Source organism: Hypanus sabinus, chromosome 16 (genome assembly GCF_030144855.1).
Source record: "Hypanus sabinus isolate sHypSab1 chromosome 16, sHypSab1.hap1, whole genome shotgun sequence".
Lineage (NCBI taxonomy): Eukaryota > Metazoa > Chordata > Chondrichthyes > Myliobatiformes > Dasyatidae > Hypanus > Hypanus sabinus.
This window is the reverse complement of record NC_082721.1, coordinates 20916829-20943668: the sequence shown is the minus strand read 5'-3', so window position 1 is coordinate 20943668 and position 26840 is coordinate 20916829. Positions and strand designations below refer to the sequence as shown.

At 41.2% G+C, this 26840-nt stretch overlaps 1 protein-coding gene across 1 annotated transcript; it reads right to left on the bottom strand.

Moving 5' to 3' along the window:
* Positions 1-6832: 6832 nt before the first annotated feature.
* On the bottom strand, positions 6833-17201 carry LOC132406053 (WAP, Kazal, immunoglobulin, Kunitz and NTR domain-containing protein 1-like). Its single transcript, XM_059991235.1, has 2 exons — positions 16913-17201; positions 6833-10422 (listed from the first exon to the last, which is right to left on the bottom strand). The coding sequence occupies exons 1-2, from the start codon at positions 17171-17173 to the stop codon at positions 8932-8934; spliced, it is 1752 nt and encodes a 583-aa protein (XP_059847218.1). The 5' UTR covers positions 17174-17201; the 3' UTR covers positions 6833-8931.
* Positions 17202-26840: the final 9639 nt, after the last annotated feature.

Below are 26840 nucleotides of genomic sequence, written 5' to 3'. Positions count from 1 at the left end.
TCACAAACGTCCACAAAAAACAAAGAAGTGAATCTGTTTATTTAGTTTTTAACTTATAGTAATGATTTTATGTCTTCCACAGTACTACTGCCACAAAGCAATAAACTCCATGACATATGTTAGTGACATGAACTTGGTTCTGATTCTTCTTATATGTGTAACTTGTGGAATGATTTCTGGTACATCATTGTACCAGCTAATCCTGTTATCTGAGATTTGGCTTTCTTTCATAAAGGATGTTTCTTGGTAAATCTGCCTATATTAATAACAACCAGCAAAGAAACCTACAGACATTATATGGGGCATCAAGTTTGGTACATTGCTGCTTACTCTTTGTGGCATTTATTAGCCTAAGAAACACTTAGAACTTTAATAGCTCAAGATGTCTTCTACCTCAGCTGGGGACTTGGGAGATATAATCAAGACTGGCACAGTAACATAATTTGGGTAAATACATGTGTAGGTGAGGTTTAGGGGGATACAGGCAAATGGGACAAGCTGGTTGGAGTGGATAAGTTGGATGGAAGTGCTTGATTCCATGCTGTGTTTCTCTGAGATTCAATGTCAACTTCTTCGACAGCTTGACATGAGGTCTCTATCAGCATTCTGTCCAAATACAATCTAAATTAACGCAGGGATATTGAGATCAGCAGGATGAAGCAGAACTCCCAGTAATATCTAACACTCCAGGTCCATTATTTTTCAATGTTCTGAAGCACCCTGAAATCCAGTGCTGCAGGCTGCCTCAGGATTTGGGGCTTAATCCTCAACACACTCTGCATCTGGATTCCATCTGCGCAATGGTGAGCACGTAAACAAACCGAACCTCATAGAAACCCGAGAGCACATTCTGATAATCTGATACGTCAAGCTCTCCTCTAGCTAAAGCTCAGGTGCTTTCAATATCAGCATGGCACACCACTACTTTTGAGAACTGGCTGATATGGAAGCTTTAGAGAGAGAGAGCAAAGGAGACTTTTCAAGGATGCTGCCTAGATTAGAGATCATGTCTAATTGAGGAAAGGTTGAGTAAACTAGAGCTTTCTCTTTGGAGAGAAGGAGGATGAGAGGTGACTCAATAAAGATCATATGAGGCATTAATAGACAGGATAGACAGCACTTTTTCCAAGGGTGGCAATGGCTAATAGAAGAAGGCATAATTTTAAAGTGATTACAGGGGGATTCCAAGTCCAGAAGACACAGCCTCGGAACAGAGGGATGTCCATTTAGAACAGAGATTGGGAGATATTTCTTTAGCCAGAGAGTAGTGAATCTGTGGAATTTGTTGCCACAGGTGGCTGTGGAAGCCAAGCCACTGGGTATATTTAAGGCAGAGGTTGATTGATCCTTGATTTATCCATGAAAGAACACAGGGAGAAGGTAGGAGATTTGGGCTGAGAGGGAAATGTATCTGCCATGATGAAATGGTGGAGCAGACTTGCTGGACCAAATGCCCCTATATTTTGTGGTCCCTGCTTAGAGGGGTTAGATATAGTATCAAGCATGACCTTGTCGAATGGTTGAACAACTCTGAGGGTCATTTAGCCCATTCCATTTCTTCTGGAAGTTTTTATTTATTAATTGTCCAAGGCACATGGAAATGCTGGCATTTATTGTCTATCCTCAACTGCCCCTAAACTGATGAAGTATTTAAACGTGAACCACGTTGGTTAGCTTGGAGTTACATATAGGTCAGAGTGACTGTCATTGTCTGAAGGATGCTAGTGAACCAAATGTGACTTCATGTTTCTTGTTTCCTGTTTGTTTTTATTTAACTTTTCTTAAAACTTCCATGACTTCCCCCATTGGTGTCTAAATATATTCAACTTGAGGATTGTTGAGGATTGTAGCTGCCAAGTAATCCCTACATCTGTGACAAGATGCAGGTCACGGAATGCTTTATGTAAGTTGACATTTGGTAAAAATGTAGTGGCTTCAGCCAACGTTGAAATTTCAAACAATACTCGATTCTCGGTACAATATAAAGTTTCCTAATACAGTGAAAGGAGAGCTCATGTTATAACACGTGTCATCATATTTGCTGTTGTGGGTATGGGTCAAAAATAACAGAACTGGGTAAAAGACCAGCCGATTTCTTATCACTTGATGGATCTATGTTCTATGTTATATGGACAAGCATTGCTCCTTGTGATCTAATGTCTTCGATGTCTCAATAAAGAGTATCTCTGGAGAACACTGACTATCGTTTTAAACACATTGTGCCAGAAGAGGCAGCTGCTAAATAAATTGAGTTATTTATCAAGAAAATAGGTGTTTACTTAAAGTCAAGAGTATTTAGGGATCAATAAGCTAAAGCAAAATCAGGATTAATAGGATTGGGATTGAGTGAGAAAACCATAATACTTAGTGGGTCAAGTAGACTACAACAGGCCCTGGGACATGTGCTAGTCAGCAGTGGAGTCAAAGAAAGGTTCCAGGAATGTTTTCACTTCCATGCAAAAACTGGGAACAACAGGCCATTCAGCCCTCTCACATGCTGTGTTCAAATTTGATCTTCTGCCTCCTGCACAGGGGAGGGGGGTGTTTGTCATATTTGGAAGGGTAAATTACAGTAAATCCAAGGAAGGTTGTATCCACAGAGAATGTAAAACTCACTAGCACAGGGAGAAGTCGAGGTGAATGGTGCAACCACAGTCAAGAGCTTGATGATCAGACCGCATCGAAAGGGGCTGGGATGAAGAGAAGTGGAAGAAGATTATCTGTGAAGCAAAACTAACCAGTGCCAGTTGGCCTTTTCTGTGCTGTATGTACAGGACCAAACCTCATAGTTCATGACTGATGGTGCTACCAATTATTTCAGTGTAAAAGATGCTTTGCCCTTCTGATATCTGTGATCTAATGTGGATACAAGCAACACTAACTATAATTTTACAAGTCATGAGGGACATATCCTTGAGAGAACATCACTAATTCTGTTTTTGGGGCATTAACTGATCTACATTTGTTACATTAATTCCTAGACTACATTAAAATCCTAAGTAAATTTATTATCAAAATCGCCATATACCACCCTGTGGCCCATTTTCTTGTAGGCATTCACAGTAGAACAGCAGAATACAATAGAATCAATTAATTGGTATGTTACTGGCAATTTTGAGATGTATAGACACTGTGAACAGTTCAAATGGAACTGTACTTCTTGATTTTCAACATCCTGAGAAAACTCATTACTCAGAATTTTTGAAGGAACGTGTGAGGCACACGCTCCTGTGCCTCACTGACTTCTTCCCAAGCCTTGTCCCAAAGCCAGCTTTACCTAATGTTGGATCTGATGTTTAAACCTGATCAAAATTTTCTACAATATGGATCAGCATCTTTGTAAAAGTTAAAGAGAAATGTCCTAAGAATTCTAAGTTTAGGATGAAGGAATAATTTCAGTGAAACTGTAGTGTTGAATTGACATATTTCTGCAGTGAGCGCTGGCCTGGGGTATCATTATTACAATTTTATTTTAGATTCTGGAAGACCACTTACCATTATTTTTCCTGTCTGGACGTTAATCACAGCTGCCTTCTGAAACCGTCAGAAGGAAGCCACTCAACCCACATCCATCCAGCCCAGAAATGGACTTCAGGTCAACCTCTTCTCTCAGTCCATTGTCCTTGCAGCTTATGACATTCAGAAATTTATGAAATGTGTTGAAGTTATTGCAATGGGTTATAAAACCTCACTCCTCATTGAGTTAAAAAAATAACATTTTATTCTTAAGAGATGGTTAGATAGGTACATGTATATGAGGATGATGGACGAATATGGACAGCATAGGTAGAATGGATTAGCTTTAGGGTTTTTTTTGGTTTACTTTTTAGCTGGTTCAGAACAAGATTGTGGGCCAAAACTGTTCTATGATCTCTGGTTCATAATTCATCAATCTATGTAAAGCAAGTACAGTGTTCTTGTTCGTAATCTAGGCTTCTAGAGTTTTACCCATCTCAATTAACCCTTTTCTCAATCTCCTTTGTCCCTAAGCAAGCAACGCCAGGCCAGTTATTCTTCCCTCAGTAACCCAAGAGATTCTGCAGATGCTGGGAGTCCAGAGCAACACACATAAAATGTTAGAGGAACTCAGCAGGTCAGGCAGCATCTATGGAGGGGAATAAACAGTCGACTCAGTCTGAAACATTAACTGTTTATTCCTCTCCATATATATTCCTGAACTGCTGAGTTCCTCCAGTATCTTGTGTAATTTTTTCCATCATAATTGTAATCTGCCAGCTCCGCAACATCCCTCTAAATCCTAACTTTATCCTGGTATTGCTTTCATATCCTTCTTGCAGTGAGGTGACTAGACATGGCAAGATGCAGGTGGAGTTATAAGTCATATGTTGCATGAATCTCCAGGCTGGTGGTCAGAGAAAAACAAGATTTGCATTTATGTAGCCTCTTTCATAGTATCAACCTGCTTCACAGGCAAGTGCATATCTTTGTGGTTACCTTTGCAGAGATGAGCTATTTTGTTTTGTAATTAATTACTCATTGACCTTAATTATTTCAACTATGGGTCCAGGATCCTGAGACAATCCTGCTTTCTTGTGGAACTACAAGGGCTGGCTAAGCCTCAGTTCACGGCTTTTTTCAAAGGCAGTAGCTCGGACAGCACTGCCCTCCCTCAGAAACTGAGCAAATAAAATCACATCAGCACTTGCAGTCAGTTTTAGGGATCTTGTTATTTCTCGGAATTTGAACAAAAACCATACCAGAATTAATTCATCTTTCCAGTGCACTCAGCAGTGCTCGTCCAAGACAACTCAGTGCCTCAGTCATCCAAAGCTTCAGCTGGAGCCAAGCCATCGAGCTCCTTCCATCACTTCAGAATGCAATTATCCCTGTTACTGGAGTGGCAAACTCCAGACTGGCTGCCTAAACAAGGACTGCAATTACTCTGGCTGGCAGCCTAAACCAAACTTCTCTCAAGTTTTTTTTTAATCTTTGCTTTGCCTGAGGCATGGCAATTTTGAGCTCAGCTCTTTTCAGATTTTTGTAGTGGAGCAGTATCGACAATGATGTATGTATCTGGTGCTGCAATGTAGTGTGCATTTTACTACAGCGTTATCAAAAAGACTTTTGTTTTAAACCAGAAAAGAGAACATCAGGTTGATGACTTGAGCTTATGAGCAACAGTATAAGTGACCCTCTTGTTTTCAATAATCTTCTCCGTTGAGATTCTTAGTTTGCTGATAACTGTGACTTTAATCAAATTACAGGAAAAACATCATTAATAAACTAAAGGATTACATGGAAGCAATGAAAAGTATGGAATTCATTTTAAAAAGTACCATATATTCTGTACAGTATAAGGAAATACGGTAAGGACTTGATTTACAGATATACAATGTTTTTAGAACAGAAAATGAACACAATCTTGTCAGACAATCATCACTGCTTTTAGTTCATTTGCTGAAATCGATCACAAACAGGGGTTATGACAGAGGATTCATGGGTAAATGTCCTATTCCCAAAAGAGGCTGCACATTGTTGCAAGAGAAAACAGGCCTGATATTATCTAATCGTAAACAAGAGAAAATCTGCAGATGCTGGAAATCCAAGCAACACACACAAAATGCTGGAGGAACTCAGCAGCCCAAGCAACATCTATGGAAAAGAATAAACAGTTGATGTTCCGGGCTGAGACCCTTCAATAGAACTGCAGGAAAAGAAAGATGAGAAGGTGGGGGGAGGGGAGGAAGAAGTACAAAGTAGTAGGTGATGGGTGAAACCAGAGGGGGAGAGGTGTGAAGTAAAGAGCTAGGAAGTCAATTGGTGGAAGAGATTAAGGGCTGGCAAAAGAAGAATCTGATAGGAAAGGGAAGAGGATCAGGGAAGAAAGGGAAGCGGAGGAGGTGATGGGCAGGTAAGGAAATAAACTGAGAGAGGGAAATGGGAATGGAGAATGGTGAAGGGTGGGGGGGGGGATGCAATTACTGGAAATTCGAGAAATCAATGTTCATACCATCAGGTTGGAGGCTACCCAGACAGAATATAAGGTGTTGCTCCTCTGACCTGAGTGTGGCCTTATCATGGCAGTGGATTATTTAAGTGCATTCTAGCTTCAGAATGAAGTTATGTTCTTTTTGCAATGGGGGTAGTGGGTCACTGTAAGGGGTTTGAGTTTGAACACAGGCCATTAGAGTTAATAGTTTGGGTTTGAGGTTTTCTGAGTTCAGAGATGCTCATAAAGTTTTAGAGCTTGGAGGTTAGTAGTTAGGAATACAAAATACATTTTGTAATTATAAATTACATTTGGGACCCAGGAGTAGGATTTGCTTTGTAGATGTATATATTTCAGTTTATATAGGAGCTGAGGGTATCTTGGGACATTACTGAGAACCAGTCCAATTACTGCTGACACACTTGGACCATTTAATTTGGAACTTTAAGTTTTTCTTCCTCCGTGTATTTGCTTGAGTCATGTTTGTTTTGAGAGAATTTGGTATCCAGGTCTGTGTTTTTTCAATCTAGTATTTCTCCATTCTTTTCCGTTGAAGGAGTAAGCGGGTGTATTTACTGGTAGGCTTGGAATATGCAAGAGGTTTAGACCATGGAACACAGAGCAGTACAGCACAGGAACAGGCCCTTCAGCCCACAATATTGTGCTGAACTAATTAAACCAGTAATTAAATGTTTAACTGAACAAATGCCTTCTTCCTACGCAATGTCTATGTCCTTCCATTATCTGCATGTTCATGTGCTTATCCAAGAATATCTTCACAAGCTCCATCGGCAGTGCAATTGAGGCACCCATCATTCTCTGTGTAAAAGATAACCTGCTTCCCCCCCCCCCCCCAATCTTCTTTGAGCTTACTCCCTCAACTTAAATGCATGTCACCTAGTATTAAACATATTGAGCCTGGAGAATAGATACAAGCTGTCTACTCTATCTGTGCCTTTTATAATCTTATAAACTTTTATTCGGTCAGCCTTCTCTAATCCAGAGGAAAAAAATCACTGTATAAGTTTGTCCATATGTCCTCTAATCCAGGAAGCATCCTGGCAAACCTCTTCTGCACCCTCTCCGAAGTGTCCACATCCTTCCTATAATGTGGCAACCAGAACTGAATGCATTACTCCAGATGCAGCTAACTAGAGTTTACAAAGGTGCCACACATCTTCCCAACCAACACTTGAACTCAGTGCCCCAATTAATAAAGGCGGGTATGCCATACACGTTCTTCACTTCCCGATCAAGCTGTGCAGCCACTTTCAGAAAGCTACAGACTGAGACCCAAAGATCCCTCTGCAAATCAACACTGTAAAAGACCTTATCATTAATGGTGTACTTTCTCCTTACATTTGATCTCCCAAAGTGTAACACCTCAGATCTGGCTGGATTATTCTCCACTGGACATTTATCTACCCACTCCTGCAACCGATCTGTGATACACTGAATATTTACAGGTCTCTGCTCAGCACCACTGGAAACTGACCTTTGGCCCATTGACCACCACCTTTTGTCTTCTATGGGAAAGCCAAATCTGAATCCAAAAAGCCAAGTTACTGTGGACCCATGCACTATAGATATCTTACTAAAATCCACATTTCAACCTTTATCAAACAATGGTAACTAGCTGGTTGGGTGATAAGTTTGTTCATCATCTGTTATAATGAAATGGAAGTATCTGTAAATTCAGTTATTAACCTATTTTCCTATACAGAACATGCACATTATTCAAAGCCAACTCCATAGATTACTTTTTATTGCTTGCATGTAATCCTTTAATATATCAGGGATGTCCCTACTATTACTTGCTACACAAAATCCAATGGACTTATAGGTGTTTATGTAACTCATGTTGTTTATTACCATAGTTTTGTGCTGCTTGTTGTTCACTGCTAATAAATGGACCTTGAGGTTTCATTTCCTTAAAAACTGTTGCCATCATATATTGGCTGAGAAGTCCCCTTTAAATTCTCCAAAATAATTTTTAGTTAATTTGTGGATGTTTTGGACTATTATTATTAGATTTAGGTTTACATCTTAAAGTGAGAAAAAGGGGCAGTGATTTTTTAGTGGAAATCTGAAAATTAGGGGCTCGTGAGCCAAGGAATCAACTTGATTCGTGATCTTCACCATTTTCTAAACCTAGATTCTGGTCTGAGGACAGTGAAAAGTTACATAACTCCCGCAGCATTTAGACCCAGTGCCGATGCTTTGCGCTGCCTTCAATGTACAGCCATTCCCTCAGAAGCTACACCATTCTGATTCTATTGGCTAGTACTCGATGGAAAGTATAGCCAGTCCCATGCGGCAGGAATTCCATTGTTTTATGAATTTCTTCATCCCTTCAGGCAGTGCATTCTGAACACTGACTCGCTAAGTGTTCCACTTTTATTTCGTGCTTTCTTAAAATTGTGCCTTCTGGTTCTCTGCCGATAGATGTAATTTCCAACTGCAATACTTAACTTGTCAAGACCATTCATGGTCTCCTCTTAGCAGTTCTTTGTTCTAATTCAGGATTCCCCAACCAACTCACAAAATCCTTCTTCCTGGCACCCAGTCCAGTCATCTGTATATGCCTTTTGGATTTCCTTTAATACATGAAGGTGCAAACCTTAGTTATGCCTCCTTAGAAGGCTCCCAGGAAATGGCGATGGCAGCAATGAACAGGGGTAAAAGGAAGCAGGAATAGTCCAGGTGTTATGGGTTAGGGTGGACTGATTTCCAGGGGGATTGCATTTAAAATTAGCTTTGACTGGGTCTGATGTGGAATAATATGTAGTAACCCCCAAGTCTGGATCACTGCCACTGAAAAAATGTGAAAATGGAACAAAAATGGAGAAAAAATAAGTTTGAGCTGAATTACACATAAATAAAAATACAAAGGCATTTACCAACTTATACTTGGATCTAGGTATAACAAGATATAATCAACAGTAACAAATACCATCGAACTAGCTGTGAGGTGATTCGGTTTAATCCTGGAAGCGATGCAGGAGTTCACAAGTCTTTTTCTCCATGATTTCATGCAGTTTTTTAATGCGTTTGTCGCTCACAGTCCGCACATAGCTCTCGGCGCTCAGCACTGCCATCCCGTCATGGACATCGCCCATTATAAGGAGGGGTCCATCTGAAAGGGTTATGTTCGGGCACGGGCAGTTCCAGTCCATGTTTATCATTATCACCTCCAAGTGCTTGAAGTCAAAGAACTTGAGCCCCATTTTCTCGTCCTTCAGCACCTCGTCCAGCGTAAACCTCGCCACGCCGGAGTCTTGTTCCTCGACGATCTCAGTCACCCTTCCCACGATGGCGTAGTCACTTCTGCAGAAGCTGGGCACAATCTTGTGCCGGGGCTTGCAGGCCTTGCATTGCTGGTTTTTTGGGAAGGGGCAAGTCTCCTCGCAGGTCTCCTTGCTCTCAAAATTGTTTTTGTTGCCCTCGCAGCCGCTGTAGACAAAGGCATGACACTGCTTCATCAGCGAGTTGTAGGCCCACCGGGCCTCCCACATCTTGCAAGGGCCTTGCACGGCTGGAAAAGTGCAGATGTTCACCGTCTCATTGACACAGGCCAACCTGCACTCCTCGTACGTCTCAAACTGGTTCTTGCTGCCATTGCAGCCACCGGACACAAAGGTGGAACAGGTGCCTTTCTTGTGGTCGTAGAACCACCGGACATGCTGGTGGCCACAATCCCTCTTGTCTGGCTCCTTAAAGCACTCTCCTGATGGTAACGGCTGACCTTTGCTGGCTGCACCCTCTCCCGAGTGGCCTCGCTTTATGACGGACAGCGGGAAGTCTGCCCTCAGGAGGCCTGCGGCATTTCTCGCCGTGCACGTGTACGTCCCAGCATCCTCCTGCTGGGCACTATAAATCACCAGCTGGCCAATGTTGGTGACCACAACGTTGGCGTACATTTGGTCAGGCCTCATGATGATGTTTTCCCGGTGGTCGCTCTGCTTCTCCCAGGTGATGTCCGGCCTGGGGCGCCCGCTGACATCGCAGTGAAAGCTCACGGTGCCCCCGACGTAGACGGACTGGTGGTAGGGGTTGGTGTAGAGAGCAGGAGGGATGTGGTCTTCCAGCGAGCTCGTAGATGTGGGGTTGGCCGTGGTTTCCAGTGGCTGAGGGCTGGTGTTGGGCCAGGTGATGTGGTACCGGCAGGTCACCACCGTCAGGCTGATGCCTCTGATACACGCCTCGGCGTCCATGTAGCACTTGTTGTAGTAGGTCAGGCCATCTGAGGCGCAGGTGAAATTCGGCTCCTTCTCGCATCTATCCTTGCACTTGCAGACGGGCTGCCCATCCCAGATATCACACTCTGAGCCTTGCTGGGTGCACACGATCCTCTCGCACGTCGCCTCCTTGGAAAGATCCGGGGATGCCAAGCTGCCGTCTGCAAACCTCGCTGCCACACAGCTCTTCAGGCCACACACGTTGGTGCAACACTTCTCAAAGCTCTGACAATCCTGAAAAAAAGCAATGCACCTCATTGAAAGAAGCTTATCTCCACACATTGCATCCTGTTGTGTTCACAGACCTAACGCAAACCAACACACAGAACAAAAGACCCAGTCCACCATAGCGACCTTCTTGAATATTTATGACAGAGAAATTGGTTTCTTAGCCCATCAAGCCTATCCTAGCCCTTTGTATATTAACCCAGTTAGTTTCATTTCCACATTCTATTCCATTAATCATGCAAGTTACTCTGTCTTCAAAGACTACCTAATTCCCTTTAGAAAGCTGTGTTTGATTCCCTATCCACCACTCTATAGACAGCAAGTTCCAGATTATAACTCTCTACGTTAAAAGCTTTTCTCAACTTTCACAATATATATCCTGCCCACTTTGAACCATCTACTAATAGCAACAGCTTCCTTCTATTTACACTGACTAAGAAACCATATCACCCCTCATCATAGCAGACACACCTTTCAGAAGATAAATATGCATAATATTTATATAGCAACTTTCACATCCCTTTCAGAAACGCTCCATACCACTTTACAGCCAATGAAATTCTTCAAAGGTGTATCCATTTTTTCCTGATAACTGTACATATACAGAAACAAACTGGGGTATGCGAAGCTGAGGAATTGACTGCAAGGATTCAGGTACAAGTTTGTTTTGCACTAACTCTGTACAGTAATACATCACATGTGAAACTTCTATGATGCTGGACATTATTTTCTGCACTACTGGATTTTGTTTCTGTTAGCAAGCTTTTTTTTAAGATGGTATATGATACAATAATTTTTGTCATCATTATGTGCCATGTCATATGACATAGGCGATCGTGGTCTTCCATTTGTCTTTTTTTTCAAATGAACTAGGTGAGTTTAAAGTGAATGTGGGAACTGGAACCAAGTGAGAGGACAAGGACCACAACAACTATTTCCTGGTGAGCCAGTTAACATAAATCACTACAGCACAGTACAAGCTTTTCAGCTTCCAATGATGTGTCAACCTTTTAACCTACTCTTTCCTCCTACTTAGCTGTCTATTTTTCGATCATTCATGTGCCTACCTAAGAGTCTCTTCAATGTCTCTACTCTTTACTAGCACCCCTGACAGAGTGTTCCATGCACCCACCCATCACTCTCTGTGTACAAAACTTACCTTTAACATCCCCCATACTTTTCTTCAGTTACCTTAAAATTATGCCCCTTTGTATTAGCCACTTCTGCTCAGGGAAATGTCTCTGGCTATCCACTCTATCTATGCCTCTTATCACTTTATACACCTCTATCAAGTTACCTCTCACTCTCCTTCACTCCAAAGAAAAAAGCTCTAGCTTGTTCAACCTATCCTCAGAAGATGTGCTCTCTAATCGAGGCAGCTTGGTAATTCTCCTCTATACCCTCTCTGAAGCTTCTACATCCTTTCTACAAGAAGGGGACCAGAACTGAACTTAATACTCCAAGTGTGGTCTAACTAGGGTTTAACAGAAATACAACATTACCTGGTGGGTCTTGAATCCATCAAATGAAGGTCAACACACCATAAACCTTCTTAACATCCCTGTCAACAAGTCCAGCAACTTTGAGAGATATATGGATGGAACCAAGGACCTCTCTGCTCCTCCACACTGCTAAGAATCATGCATTCAACCCTATATTCTGCCCTTAAATTCAACCTTCCAAAGTGAATCACGACACTTCTCTTGGCAATGTTGAACCATCAAGATTTCTACAGAACTGGACAGTGGATTATAGGCATTTTACTATATCTGCTTGAAACCAATCTGTCAACCTTTCTACTCAGATATGTATACTGACCTGGGATGCAGTCACCATAATAAGTGATCTATATGAAACTTTGCAATGTACTCTGGTTCAAAAGGAGTGAAAAGGTAAACCCAATTCTTCAGACACAAATGCAAGAAAAATCTTTGCTTTTTGGGATATATTTCTGAACAATTTTAATACAAATATTTCTTCTCCCTGAGATCTGCAATGCAGATAATTTGTTTCTGAAAGCAAAATTTCACATTAAAAATTCAAAAGCCAGTAGAATTACTTGTAACTTAAATTCACGTTAGCTGGTTTGAAACATAAAAGGAATATATTATTCAGGTTCCTAGCATGATTGTTGAGTGACATGGAAACATGAGAAGTTCAAGGTATCCTGAAGCTGTGAGATACAAACAGGGTGGAACCACTGCCTAACCAGTCTCTGTAGATTAGCCTGAAGCAGATGCTGACAAAGCAGAAGGAAGGTTCTAATAGTAGGCGCCTTGCTTGGGAAGTTGTACCTCTTGAAGTTACATTGTTGTTACCTCTGTGACTTCAAATCAATCAAAACTTTGTGTAGGATTCAAAATTTGATCTGCAGATTAAGAGAAGTGCTAAATTCAGTGTGTTTACATTTTAGACTTTATTTTAACATTGTAACTGTTTAAAGGAGTTTCTATAAGTGTTAATAAAGGCCGTTAATTTACAATTCAATTACATAGTTTTAAAAACTTATTACAAGTTGAAGGAGATTTTTCCAGGATATTACCTGGACTGGAGGGTTTTAACTATGTGAAGAGATTGGATAGGCTGGGCTTAGCTCGCTTTGAGTGAAGGAGTTTGAGAAGTATATAAAATTGTGAGATAGGGTACAGTCAAAATAAATTTTCTCCAGAGTGGAACATTAAAAACAAAAGGGCCTAGGAAAAGGGTTTTAAAGGGGATCTGAGGGAAAAGTTTTGAATACAGTGAGTGGTTGCAATCTGGGACACATGATCAGAGTTAGTGGTGGAATCAGATGCAATTACAATGCTTAAACAAACACTTACAAGGCAATGCGTAGTAGGATATGGCCCTAATTCATGCAAAGTGGATTAGAGTGTGCGTGCAAAATAGTAGATGTGAATGTGATGGGCTAAAGGATCTCTCTCTATGGGGTACAAATCCATGACTCAATATTTTTAAATGTTTCTCTGTATCACAGAATTTAAATATCATTATAAAATCTCACTATCTTTATCATGTCTAAGTCACAACCTTGGTTCTTGCCACAGGCTATTGATCTATTCCAACTGTGGAGCCTCAGTAGTACACCAAGTGAGAGCCAACTGCCAGAGTCCTTTCAGTCTGACTCCAGGACGTGGAAGCTCAGATTGGGACCCATATTTCTGTAATGGTTAATGTGGGTGTGGGTAAAATCCAGGACCTGAATCTAATTGACAATCTGAATTGGAAGACAATGACGCTCAACAAACCAAACTTGCAGATAGATGAAACAGAACCCATGGTTCTTTTTCAAAGATGAGCAAGGGAGCTTACCCCGTTGTCCTTAATCATATTTTCCTTCAACCAACATTATCAAACAATTATCTTTTGATCTGATTTCCTCATCAGTACAAAGTGGCTCCAATTGTCAGCCTCCATATGGAGCAGAGAGTACTCCCACGGGTGTCCACTCCTTCACCCTTCTCAGATATAATAAATCCCAACTGCTATTTAGAGTGGGGTTGTGGAGGTCTAGGATGAACATTCTCAGAACAGATTGAATGTCAATCACTTCAGATCTGCCATCTTCAGTCTGTTCTTTTGGCTTATGTCTCAACTGAGAAAAACCCTGCATGTTCCCTCACTATTGTACTGGTGTGCCAGTTTGAGATTTCATCTTTCAAGTGTCTGTGTGTGGTTCGATCCTTAGATTTCCCTAATTTTGCCTAAAGCTTTAATTCAAAAGTGGTCTAACTTAAATCGCACCACCCAATCTTACCCTGAAGGATATATGAATCAGTAGGAGATATGGCTGCAATTAAACGTTCTGTTGTCCATCACAATTGACTGGACAGCTCTGAATGATGTGGCTAAGTTACTGGGTCAGTAACCTATTGACCTGGTCTACCTGGAGGCAAGGGAAGAGATTTCTGGAGCCCTGATGGAGATATTTAAATCTTTACTGATCACATGTGATATGCCAGATAATTTGAAAGCAGCAAATATGGTACCTTTATTCAAGAAGGGAAGCAGAAAAAAACCCTCCTGATGCAGGTTTTCGACCTGAAATGTCAACAGTTCCTCCTCCCCACCCCACCCCCCCATCAGTGCTGCTTGTCCCACTGAGTTCCTCCAACTAATGGTTTAAACTACAGACCAGTTAATCGAGCATCAGTGGTAGGGTCAATAATGGAAAAGAATAGTGGGGATCTGGTTAATCTACACTCGAAAAGATAGGAATTGATCAAGAAAGTCAGCCATGGATTGTTGGTAAGAAATTCCATCTGACAAGTTTAATTGAGATTTTTGAAAAGGTAACAAAATATATATATTTTGAGGACAGTGCTGTTAAATGTTGTTTACATGGACTTCAGTAAGGCCTTTGACAAGTCTGACATGGATACCTGGTCCAAATGATGAGATCCTATGTGATCCAAGTCACGTTGGTCCACTGGATCTAAAATTGGCTTGGCAATAGGACACAGAGGATAATGAAATATCAACCCCTTTGCTGTAACTCTGGATTTCCATACAAGCCAGACTAGGTAAGAATGCCAGAGCTCCTCCCCTAAAAGACATTGGTGTCCTAAGTGCTTTTTATGACAATCCTGTAGCTCATCACTGCCATTGACTGAGATACACAAGAGTTTCTGCAGATGCTGGAAGAACTGGGCACATCAGGCATCATCAGGGAAATAAATAGTTGACGTTGCAAGCCGAAACCCTTCATCAGGACTGCTAAGGATTAACCACTTGTCAGGATGCCCTCATTCTAGAAAATACATCACAGAAACACTCTCAAATGCAGATTCAAAGGCCTGAAAACAAGTGTGTAGCTGATGGTCCAGTGCAGTGCTGAAGCAGTGCCACATTGTTGGAGGTGAGGTGTTCAGTTTTTCTGCACATGTCAAGCCATGGTCCAATGTGTCCCCTCACCCTGATGCATATCTGTTACATTTTCCTTTTCAAAAATAAAGTGAGAAACTTCCCTTGCATCCTGTCCATTTAAACAAACACAGCACATAATAAGTGCACCTGCCAGACATAGAACAAAAAATAGAAAATTGTGGAAATCCTCAGCCCATTCTGACTGGGAAAATATATCACTGTTCTCCTTTTATCCTGGAAGATCCTCCCTACCTACACTGTGGTGGGGGGGGGGGGTCTTCACTGGAAGGACTGAAGCAGTGCAAAAAAGCATCTCACCATCATCTTCTCAAGGGCAGTTATGAAGGGCAATGAACGCTTGGCTTGCCAGTTGCAGACACATCTCAAAAAAAATAAGAACAAAAATAAAATGTCTGAGTGCATGGGAGGCCCATTTCACTAAGTAGTGGTTAGCACGATGCTTTACAGAACATCTGACCTGGGTTCAATTCCCGCCACTGCCCATAAGGAGTTTGTATGCTCTCCTCATGAGTGTGTGGGTTTCCTCTGGGTGCTCCGGTTTCCTCCCACAGTCCAAAGTCATACCAATTGATAGGTTAATTGGTCATTGTGAATTGTCCAGTGATTGGACAATTATTGGAAAATAATTGGACAAATTGGGGAATTACTGGAGGGGCTGTAAGGTCCTAATTCCGCATTGTACTGTATCTCAATAAGTAAATAAGTGAAACAAAATCAGTACTTGTAACAGAGAAGCATTCCCTGACTATTACACTGGGTGTCAGCCAAGACTCCTGTGCTCCAGCCTCTGAAAAGGGACTTAATCTGCATCATTCTGACTGAGTGAAACCCCCTGAACATCTCCATTTGCTGGAAATAATAATTACAGTTACCTAGTCCCCTGCTGCATGTTTGCTACTTGACATGAATCACCTGAAGCTCCATGCAAATAGAAACAGAAAAAAAATGTTTTAATTCATTTGTATTTGGATTTCGTATCTGACCTGTTCACTTCAAAATTGACTTTGAAATCCTGAACATTCTCACAACATTACAGTCTATAACAGCATCTGTAAGAGCATTATATATATAGTTTTAAAAAATCTTATTTATGATATGGAAACGTACCACTAGCCCATCTATGTTTCATTCTTATCTTTCTACTTTCACTCATTGCCCAACCTCCCTTCAAGGCATCTGTTCCATTCACCTCATCCACTCCATCTATCACCTTCTCTTAACTTTTTGCTAAAGCAGTCTCCTCATAATTCAAGACTGGATTTCCTGGTGACTGTCTTATACTGAAATTTGACTGTTTTAACTTCGATCTGGACTACCAGAACGGACAAAGGCGAAACATGTGCCCAACATATTGAGGGCGAAACTGACGCCAAAGTCAATTCACAATAATACCAAAATAACGTCATTTTAAATGGTCTCTCGCACCCAAATGCCGCAGATTTCACGGGACGTCGCAATATGGTGTTAAGTGGTTCTTGGCTTCAGACTAAGAAAAACTACCTTTCCACCTCCAGCATAAAATTCTCTCTTTTTAATATCGCTAATCGCAGTCTAATGAGATCAAGCACATTACTTCAGGACACAAGTCTATTACAGCGCTTGGTTCTACCTCATCGGCGGTGCATTCCCTCTCGCAAGTGCTCTGCGCGTCCACCCACAGGTTGGGATTAAGCTGGTTTGGACAGGCGCCGGGATAGGAGAGCTTTCCGCCGGGGAGACTGGCGCCTCCGGCCAGCCTCAGCAAGCAGAGCACAATCACAAGTGTCCTGGGCTGAATTCGGTCTCCTCCGGCCTTTCTCTCAAACATCAAACCCAATCCATTTCTGCAGCACTTTGAGAAGTAAACGTGTCCCTGCAAAAACATCAGCATCTTTAGCGCGGGGGAAAGGGTCCCAAAATAGTTCTCCCCGCCCCTCAAAACTCAATAAAAAAAAGGTAAATAAAAATAGTTTGCCAAGAGAATTAAAAGTTCAGGATGAGGCTGGAGGAGAAAAGGAGCCATTGATTGGGTAATGGGACATAAAGGACCGTCTGTAACCAGAGCAGTGTCGGTTCACATGATGGAAGTGGGAGGTGTCTGGATTTCAACATCAAAAACATTCTGTGACCCAGACCACAGCCCCGTCTGGTCAACGGCGGGCTGGACAAACATGATATGGGGAGCCTAGAACTTCAAACACACAAGGTTTTATCCGAATTGCCAGCGTCGTTCCGGGAGATCAGTGCACACAACTATCACTCTGGAGATTAAGTGCAAAGGTTTGGAGATATCAAAACTTTACAAAATCAAATAAAAAGGTGCGACTGAGTTATATTGAGAAAGCTTTTCGTTTTTTTTTACACAACACTCTTTGAGAGGTGGGATTAGATTTTTTCAGTATATGAGATTGATGGAAGCCAGAAGTTAATTACCAACCCATAGAACAACATTTATTAACAAAATTATTGAAGAGTTCCTGTGGTAAGTGGAGCAAAATCACATCAAGGTAATAGTGGGAGGCAGAATGGAAGACTGCACTATGACACCTGGTCAAATTATTACCATTGTATTTGCATTATCAAAATTCAAAGTAAAATTTATTATCAGAGTACATACACGTCACCACATACAGCCCTGAGAATTTGCCACAGTCCACTGTGATTTGTCCACCTGAATAAAATGACAGAAAAAAAGGGATATATATTTTGGATTACTCTCCTGCTCCTCCTCAGTTCCTGATGAATTGGTCTTGGCCTGAAGTGTTGATTGTTTATTCCTCTCCATAGATGCCGCCTGAACTGCTGAGTTCCTCCAGCATTTTTATGTGTTACTCATTGTAATCACTATGTTTTCTGAAGTCTCAAGTTTTCCTTCCAAATGACGATATGCACTGGACGTGCTAGGCCACAGACACTTTTTACAGTGGTCTGTGATGGTGTGTGGACCTCACAGTGAATGTGCTACGAATGTGTGAGATTTAAGCAGAATCTCCCTAATCATCAGAGGTAAATCCTTCAAGGTCATTAATCCTACAGTCATGCCTTGGGCTTTGTGTTCAGTGGAATTCACTTGCAAAAATAATGGGATGCCTGCTGTGTACCCACATTTAATGCAATTTACCAAGGTCCAGAGAATTTCGAGGATGCTGCCTTTACTTTCAGTACAATCCCTCGGCTTTAAATTCCTAACTCACTTAATGCAGCCCTTAGACCATCCGGGTCAATGCACAGGAGAATTTCTCGCCAGCTCATTACTCAGTCACTCATTCCCACAGGGAATGAAGCCCCACAAGGTTAAGCTTTCAGGCAGCGGAAGATAAGTTGTTTCTTTATAATCTTAGATCAGCAAGGAGAACAATGGGTTGTACTTTGCCCCTTTTGCAACACAGTGTTTTTTCCTCTGAAATTTCCCACCAGTTTAGTGCCACACTACAACCTGCAGATAGTTTCTTAGGAACCATTTTTATCAGAATGCCTTGATTTAATTAATCCTAATGATTTTCAAAATCCCTCTTTTGACTGGGAGGACTATTCTTGACTTTGCATGACTGAAGGACAGTGAGAAAGCTGTCATCACCCACCGCATTAACCCTGTGGGTCAGTATGGAATTTCAGGTACTGTATGCCAGGTTAGTCAGTGAGCAATGTCCCCTCTAATTTGTAATGACCAGTGTGCAAAAATCTTGTGCTGTGCGATTTTTTTTTTACCCAGTGCAACAACATGTGCACATTGAATTATAAGACCATAAGACAAAGGAGCAGAATTAGGCCATTTGGCCCATCGATTCTGCTCTGCCATTCAATCCTAGCTGATCCTTTCTTCCCCTCCTCAATCCCGTTCCCAGGTCTTCTCCCCGTAACCTTTGATGCTGTATCCAATTGAGAACCTATCAATCTCTGCCTTAAATACACCCAACAACCTGTTGCCTGTGGTAATAAATTCCAAAATTCACCCCCCTCTGGCTAAAGAAATTTCTCAGCATCTCTGTTTTGAAAGGGCACCCCTCTATCCTGAGGCTGTGCCCTTTTGTCCAAGATTCTCCCACCATGAGAAACATCCTTTCCACACCTCTATCTAGGCCTTTCAACATTTGAAATGTTTCAGTGAGATCCCCCTCTCATCCTCCTAAATTCCAGTGAGTCCAGACCCAGAGCCATCAAACATTTCTTGAATGATAACACTTTCATTCCTGGAATCATCCTTATAAGCCTTCTCTGCACCCTCTCCAATGCCAGCACATCTTTTCTTAGATGAGGAGCCCAAAATAGTTCAAAGTACTCAAGGTGAGATCTCACCAGTGCCTTATAAAGCCTCAGCATTACGTCCCTGTTCTTGTATTCTAGACCTCTTGAAGTGAATGCTAACATTGGATTTGTCTTCCTCACCAATGATTCAGCCTGCAAGTTAACTTTTAGGGTGATCTGCACAAGGACTCCCAAGTCCTTCTGCATCTCAGATTTTTGGATTTTCTCACCGTTTAGAAAACAGTCTGCATATTTATTTCTACTACCAAAGTGCATGACCATGTATTTTCTACCATTGTATTTCATTTGCCACTTCCTCGCCCATTCTCCTAATCTGTCTAAGTCCCTCTACAGCCTACCTGTTTCCTCAACACTACTTGCCCCTCCACAAATCTTCGTATTCATCTGCACACTTGACATGAAAACGAACTATTCCATTATCTAAATCATTGATATTCAGCATAAAAAGAAGCAGTCCCAACACCAACTCCTGTGGAACACCACTCATCACTGGCAGCCAACCAGAGACGGATCCTTTTTATTGCCACGCTGCCTCCTATATAGAGAAGTATTCTTTTTAACAGCTAGCAAAACACTATCATTGAGAACTTTGATCTCCTCTGGGATTGATCATTTTCACTCTCGGACATCTGCACTTGCACAAAACATATGTAGCAAGCCTGGAGCAAGTAATGAAAGATTTTCTCACTGGAGTTTTTGCACAACAACCATATGCGATATGCTTGTTAAATGATGCTTTAAAAAGTCAAGTTTGCAAATATCACTCCACTTCTTCCTACTTGCAAATTCTCCAGTAACCTTTGTATCACAATACATGCAGTTAATGTCAGTTTCTGTACTGTACATAAATATTTCTTGTAGCTGCACATCCCTGACCTCATGAACTTTCCGTGTTTTCTACTGTTACATTAGCCATTCCGATTTAAATGAACTAGCAGTTCTTTTGCATTTCACACCCTTTGCTTTTTTAGAATTCAACATAGTGAATCAATAATTTCTTCAATAAAAACAGTATGAATAAATGAGTTCTAAAATCTGCAGACAAATCATTGCAAACTCCACGTTGCCAACACCGTACGCGTCAGTAAACAGAAAAGGAAATGTGATTGTGTACAATTGTGAAATAACTTGACATGTCAACGAGGTACAGGGTGACAATCTTTTGTACACAGTTTAAATTCCTTTGTGCACTTGTAGCAAAAGATGTGTGCACGCACATACACACACACACTCCTTAGAGGGAATATTGTCAGTGATTGTCTGTAAAGAATTTATTGCCGTGCAGCTAAGTGTGAAGGCAGTTCCCTAAACCTTAAAGTCAAAGCGAAGAGTCTACAACAGGAAGTCAGAACTTCCCAGGCATCACCGGCACCAACCTACATGCCACTAAGGACATATAGACAGAAATGTCCAGAAAAATGCCAGTAACATCATGAAAGATCCCACCCACCCTGCTGATGGACTGCTTGTCCCACTCCCATGAGGGAGAAGGCTATGTAGCCTCTATTCCAGGACCTGAAGACTCAAAATCAGTTACTTTCCCCAAGCAGTAAAGCTGATCAACACCTCCACCCACTAACTAACTGCTCCACACCCCAACCACCGCTACTTTATCGATTCCTGTCAGTCACTCCTGTACAGTGTGCCACTTTGCAGACATACAATCAATCTATGTATACAAGCTATCTTAAGTATTTGTATTGATTGGGTTTTTTCCATTATTATTATTATTGTGTTCTTTGAATGGAAAATCCAACAAAAAATAATAATGGATACAGCACGGCTCATCATGGGTAAAGCCCTCTCCACCACTGAATACATCTAACTGAAACATTGTCGTAGGGAAAGCAGCATCCATTGTCAGGGACCCCCCACTATCTAGGACATGCTCTCTTCTCACTGTTGCCATCAGGAGGGAGGCATATTCACCTCAGGACTCACACCACCAGGTTCAGGAATAGTTATTACCCCACCCCCCCAGCCACCATGCTCTTGAACCAAATGGATAACTTCACTCAACTTCACTTGCCCAACACTAAAGTGTTCCTACAACCTATGGACTCACTTTCAAGGACTCTTCACCTCATGTTCTCGATAATTATCACTAATTTATTTATAATTATTACTTCTTTCTTTTTATGTTTGCACAGTTTGTTGTCTTTTACACATTGGTTGAACGCCCAAGTTGGTGTAACCTTTCATTGATTTTATTATGGTTTTTATTCTACTATGGATTTATTGAGTAAGCCTGCAAGAAAATGGATCTCAGGCCTATATACAGTGGCATTCATGTACTTTGGACTTTATCTTATTTTGTGTTTTGTATGCTGCATCAGATCCAGAGTAACAATTACTATTTCATTCTCATTTACATGTATGCACTGGAAATTACGCTAAACAATCTTGAAGATGCTGTGACATAGAGAGAGGTTTCAGAAAGTCACTTGGACTTTACCATTAGGGTAAGTGCCCACACTCTCCCTCCCCAGACCAAGTCGCTGAGTGGTTTCCGGGAATCCTTTCTGACTTCGTTACCTTCATTTTGTCAGTTTCAACACTGACGATCAATAGTATAAACCCTGAGCCGTAAACAATGCTGGAAAAAAGGAACCAGATCAAAAGGCTTCAGTCATTTTGAAGACCATGATTCTAAACAGGAGACAAATGGGACCTGACTGATGTTGCCACTTAACGTAAAGTGTGAAATCAAACCCACTTCCGCCTATGAATATCTTTAACTCAATTCAAACAATTGGCTACTTTATCACATCCTGTCTTTGACACAAATTCTGTGGAGTCATAAAGCACAGAAACAGGCCCTTTGGCCCTTTGTCCATACTAACCATCGAACATCCATTTACATTAACCTGAAATTAAACCCACTTTATTCTTTCCACATTATCATCAGATCCCCCCCAGATTCTACTACTCACCCACCATCAGGAACAATTTACAGTGGCCAATTAATCCACCTGTCTGTATGACTATGGGATGATCAAAGTTCAAAGTAAACATTATCAAAGTACATAAATGTAACCATATATAACCATGAGATTCATTTTCTTGTGGGCATTCGCAGCAAGTATGAGAAACACAATAGAATCAATGAGAGACTGCACCCAACAGGATGGACAAACAACCAATGTGTAAAAGACAGCAAACTGTACAAATACAAAAAGAAAGAAGAAAATACCAAAAAATAGATAGATAGATAGATAAATAATTAAATAAATAAATAAGCAAGCAAGCAACAAATATTGAGAACATGAGGTGAAGAATCCTTGGGTTGTGGGTACAGTTCAGTGTTGTATTGAGTGAGGTTGAGTGAAGTAATCCCACAGGTTCAATAGCCTGATGTTTGAGGGGTTATAACTGTTCCTGAACTTGGTGATGTGGGTTCTGAGGCTCCTGTACCTTCTTCCTGATGGCAGTAGTGAGAAGAGAATGTGGCCTGGATGGTCAGGGTCCTTGATGATGGATGCTGCTTTACTGTGACAAGGCTCTGTGTAATTGGGGAAGTTTTTTACCTATGATGGACTGGGTCATATCCACTACTTTTTGTAGGCTTATCCACTCACAGACAGTGGTGTTTCTATGCCAGACTGTGATGCAACTAGTCAATATACTCTCCACGACACATCTATGAAAGTTTGTGAAAGTTTTATATGTCATGACGAATCTTTGCAAATTTCAAAGAAAGCACTGTTGTGCTTTCTTTGTAATGACACTTATGCGCTGGCCCCAGGACAGAAACTCTGAAACAATAACACCGAGGAATTTAAAGTTGCTGACCCTCTCTACCTCTGATCTCCCGATGAAATCTTTCTCAGGGACCTCCTGTTCCCTCCTCCTGAAGTCAATGATCAGCTGTTTGGCCTTGCAGATTTTGAGTGCGAGGTTGTTTGTGGCACCACTCAGCCAGATTTTCACTCACTCCTATATGCTGATTCGTCACCACCTAGTACGGGAAGAAACCGCAATGTCCTGAGAAAATATCACACTGAGAATGTGTGTACTCTGCATTGTCAGCAGCAGAGCTCACAGGTTTCTGCAGCTGTGAAGTACAGTGTTACCAGGCGTGACACTGTGATATCCCTAAGGAAGACTCTGTCTGAGAAGGTTGTTAAGTGTTTTACAGACCCGAACAAGACACAAAAAATGCTGGAGGAACTCAGAAGGCCAAGCAGCAACTATGGAAAACAGTAAATAGTTGATGTATTGGGCCAAGACCCTTCATTGGGACAGGGGGGAGGAAGGAAATCTCTCTTAATGATCCAATTATTCACCATTCTTTTCTCAGTCAGTTGTACCACAGCCAGCGATTAATCAGTTTCCTGAAACCTGTTTGGGGAAGGCTGCCCTTCACAAAAATAGTTGCCTTTTTGATCAGCTGCGCAACAGCAATTGCATTTCTGAAAGCAATTCATCAGCAAAATGTCAGTCGGAACTTTTTCAAGGAAGTTGATAAGGCGTGGTGCAAATTTGATAAGGTATGATACCGTGAATGAAAGAGTTAATTTATGCCGAGCTTTTGTTGGCTCTGGGACAGTTTAGAGGGGATGTCATTTAAAACTACGGAATATTGAAAGACCTAGATAGAGTTGGCATGGAGAGAATGATTCCTATAGTGGGAGAATCTACGATCAGAGGGCATAGCCTCAGAATTGTAGAATGTCCCTTTAGAACAGAGATGAAGAAGGATTTCTTTAGCCAGAGGGTGGTAAATCATTGTCACAGACCAGCTATGAAAGCCAAGACATTTGGTATATTTAAAGCAGAGGTTGAAAGGTTCTTGATTAGTAAGGATATCAAAGGTTACAGGGAGAAGACAAGAGAATGTTGAAAGGGAAAGCAAATCAACCATGATCAAATGACAGAGCAGATGGCCTTAATTAAGTAGCCTGAATCTGCTCCTATGTCTTACGAGATTCAAGTTCTTTTTCCTTAGAATCAGTGTCATTGATTTATCTGGTACAGAAGAGGACCATTCAGCCCATTAAATATTTATCGGCTCTCCACAGAACAATCTTATCAGCCCAGTTCTCCTGTTATTTTTCCACAGCCCTGCAAACTATGGAAAGAGCTCTGCTTACAGCAATGTATTAAAAGTGTAGTAGACAGTATTGATCAGCTGTAGGAATCAGGTCAATGGATTTCACATATGATCGACTTGGAGATGTATTACCAACAGGGCCACTGATAGTGACAGACTATGCTGGGTGAGTTAAATTCCTGGACCGTATTAATTTCTTGTCTCTGGTGTGTTAGGTTCCATGTATCTACCTGGTGATGGCTCCACAAAGCTATCAACTGTGAAGTTTTTAAATAGATTGTTCTATCTGATAGAAAACCTTCTCTTGACACATATAGAAAGAGAACTGAGTTCACGTAGAGTAAGCTCTTTAACCCTTTCTAGTCCACTTTTTAATCAGCGTAGCCTTTTATTGGCTTGTTTTATGTAATTACTAAAAAAAGTTACATCGTATAAAAAGAAAGTAGATAAAAGTAACACAGTGGATTTCAGTTAATTGTGATACATTGGGACAGGTATACCTTGGCCCAATTAAGTAACTGCCCCAATTAGCTGGTTTCGTTGAAGTAGTTAAAAAGATATGGGAAAATACAGTTTAACTGGGTAACAATTTATGTATTTAAATGAAATGCATAGCAAATTAAAATATTACCAATACTCTTACAGTACTATAAAACCGTGTATTTCTTCCTGGGCAGCCTCCAACCAGATGGCATGAACATCATTTTCCTGAACTTCCGGGGATACCCTCCCCCCTCCCACTCCCAATCCACTTCACCATTCCCGGAATCATTCTTGTCAACCCTCTTTGAACCCGCTACAATATCAGGATATCTTTTCTTAGATAAGGGGCCCAAAACCATTCATAATATTCCAATTAAAGTTTCACCAGTGCCTTATAAAGATTTGATCCATGAGGTGTAAATGACAACAGGGTGCAGTTTGTCTAATGCAGAATTTCCTGTAACTGAGACTAGTGTTTTTCTTAATTTCATATTTATAGAGTTATTATGCTAGATGGAAATTTGCTAGTCAAATTCACATTTGGGTCAATGGTTCAGAACTCTGACTGCTGGTTCTGTAACTTAATCACTATCATACTCACCATAATAGATACTAGAGGACCAACTCTTTAAGAAGAAGAAATAGAAAGAAGGAGAGCTAAACTTCAAAACACTTTTATTTGTTTTTGATTAATGGAGTTATCCTATGTGCTAGCCTTTACCAAATGTGTTAATTGGCTAATTAAGTAAATAAAAGTAAGAAACAGAAATGATTATTGGCATGTGATTTACCATTCATTCTCAGGGTGTGTATATGTGAACTTGAATCTTTTTGTGCGTAAGTGTCCTTGACTTATAAAATTACTGTTGTCAGTAAAACCCACCTTGTTCACTATTGTCAAAGTCAAAGTAAATTGACTATCAAAGTATGTATATATCATCAACTACTACCTTAAGATTTATTTTCTTGCAGGCATTTACAGGAAAATAAAGAAACAATAGAATTTAAGAAAAGCTATACATAAACAAAGACAGACAACCAATGTGCAAAAGAAGACAAATCGTGCAAATAAAAATAGGTAAATAAATAATAGTAATAATCAAATGTTCAAAGGTTCATTTAATATCAGAGAATGTATACAGTGTACAACCTGAGATTGGTACTCGCCACAGAAATCCACGAATCAGGAGACCCCATAGAATGAAAGCCCCGAAGCCCTGCCCCACCCTTCGCAAAAGCATAAACCCCCTCCCCCACTCACACCAGCGGAAGCACTGGCCCCCACCATGCAAGCAACAGCAAACCCCTGCCCCCCCCCCCCCCACCCCGGCGTCCATCAAAACTACAGTCCGTAACCCAGCACCTCGATATCTCAGACAGATTCTTTCTCTCCAGCGAGGAAGAGAGAAGTCTCTCCTGCTACAACGAGGGTGGAGACCATCAGCTTGCTGCTCCAATGTGACGGTCTTCCAGGTCGCTTGTCCAAACGCCCTGACTCAAAGACCGACAGGCTTTCACTTTCCATCAAAAGAGAGTGAGCGAGGAATCGCTTTAAGTACAAGGGCCTTCCTCTGACATGCCAGTGATTAGCAAACACACCACCTGTTTTCTTGATGCGTTTAATAATAACTAAATAAATAATAATTTCCTAATCCTTTAGGGAAGGAAATCTGCCATCCTTGCCCAGACTGAATTACATGTGATTTCAGACCCACTAATGTGCCTGTCTCTTAACCATACCCTCAGTTAATAGGGC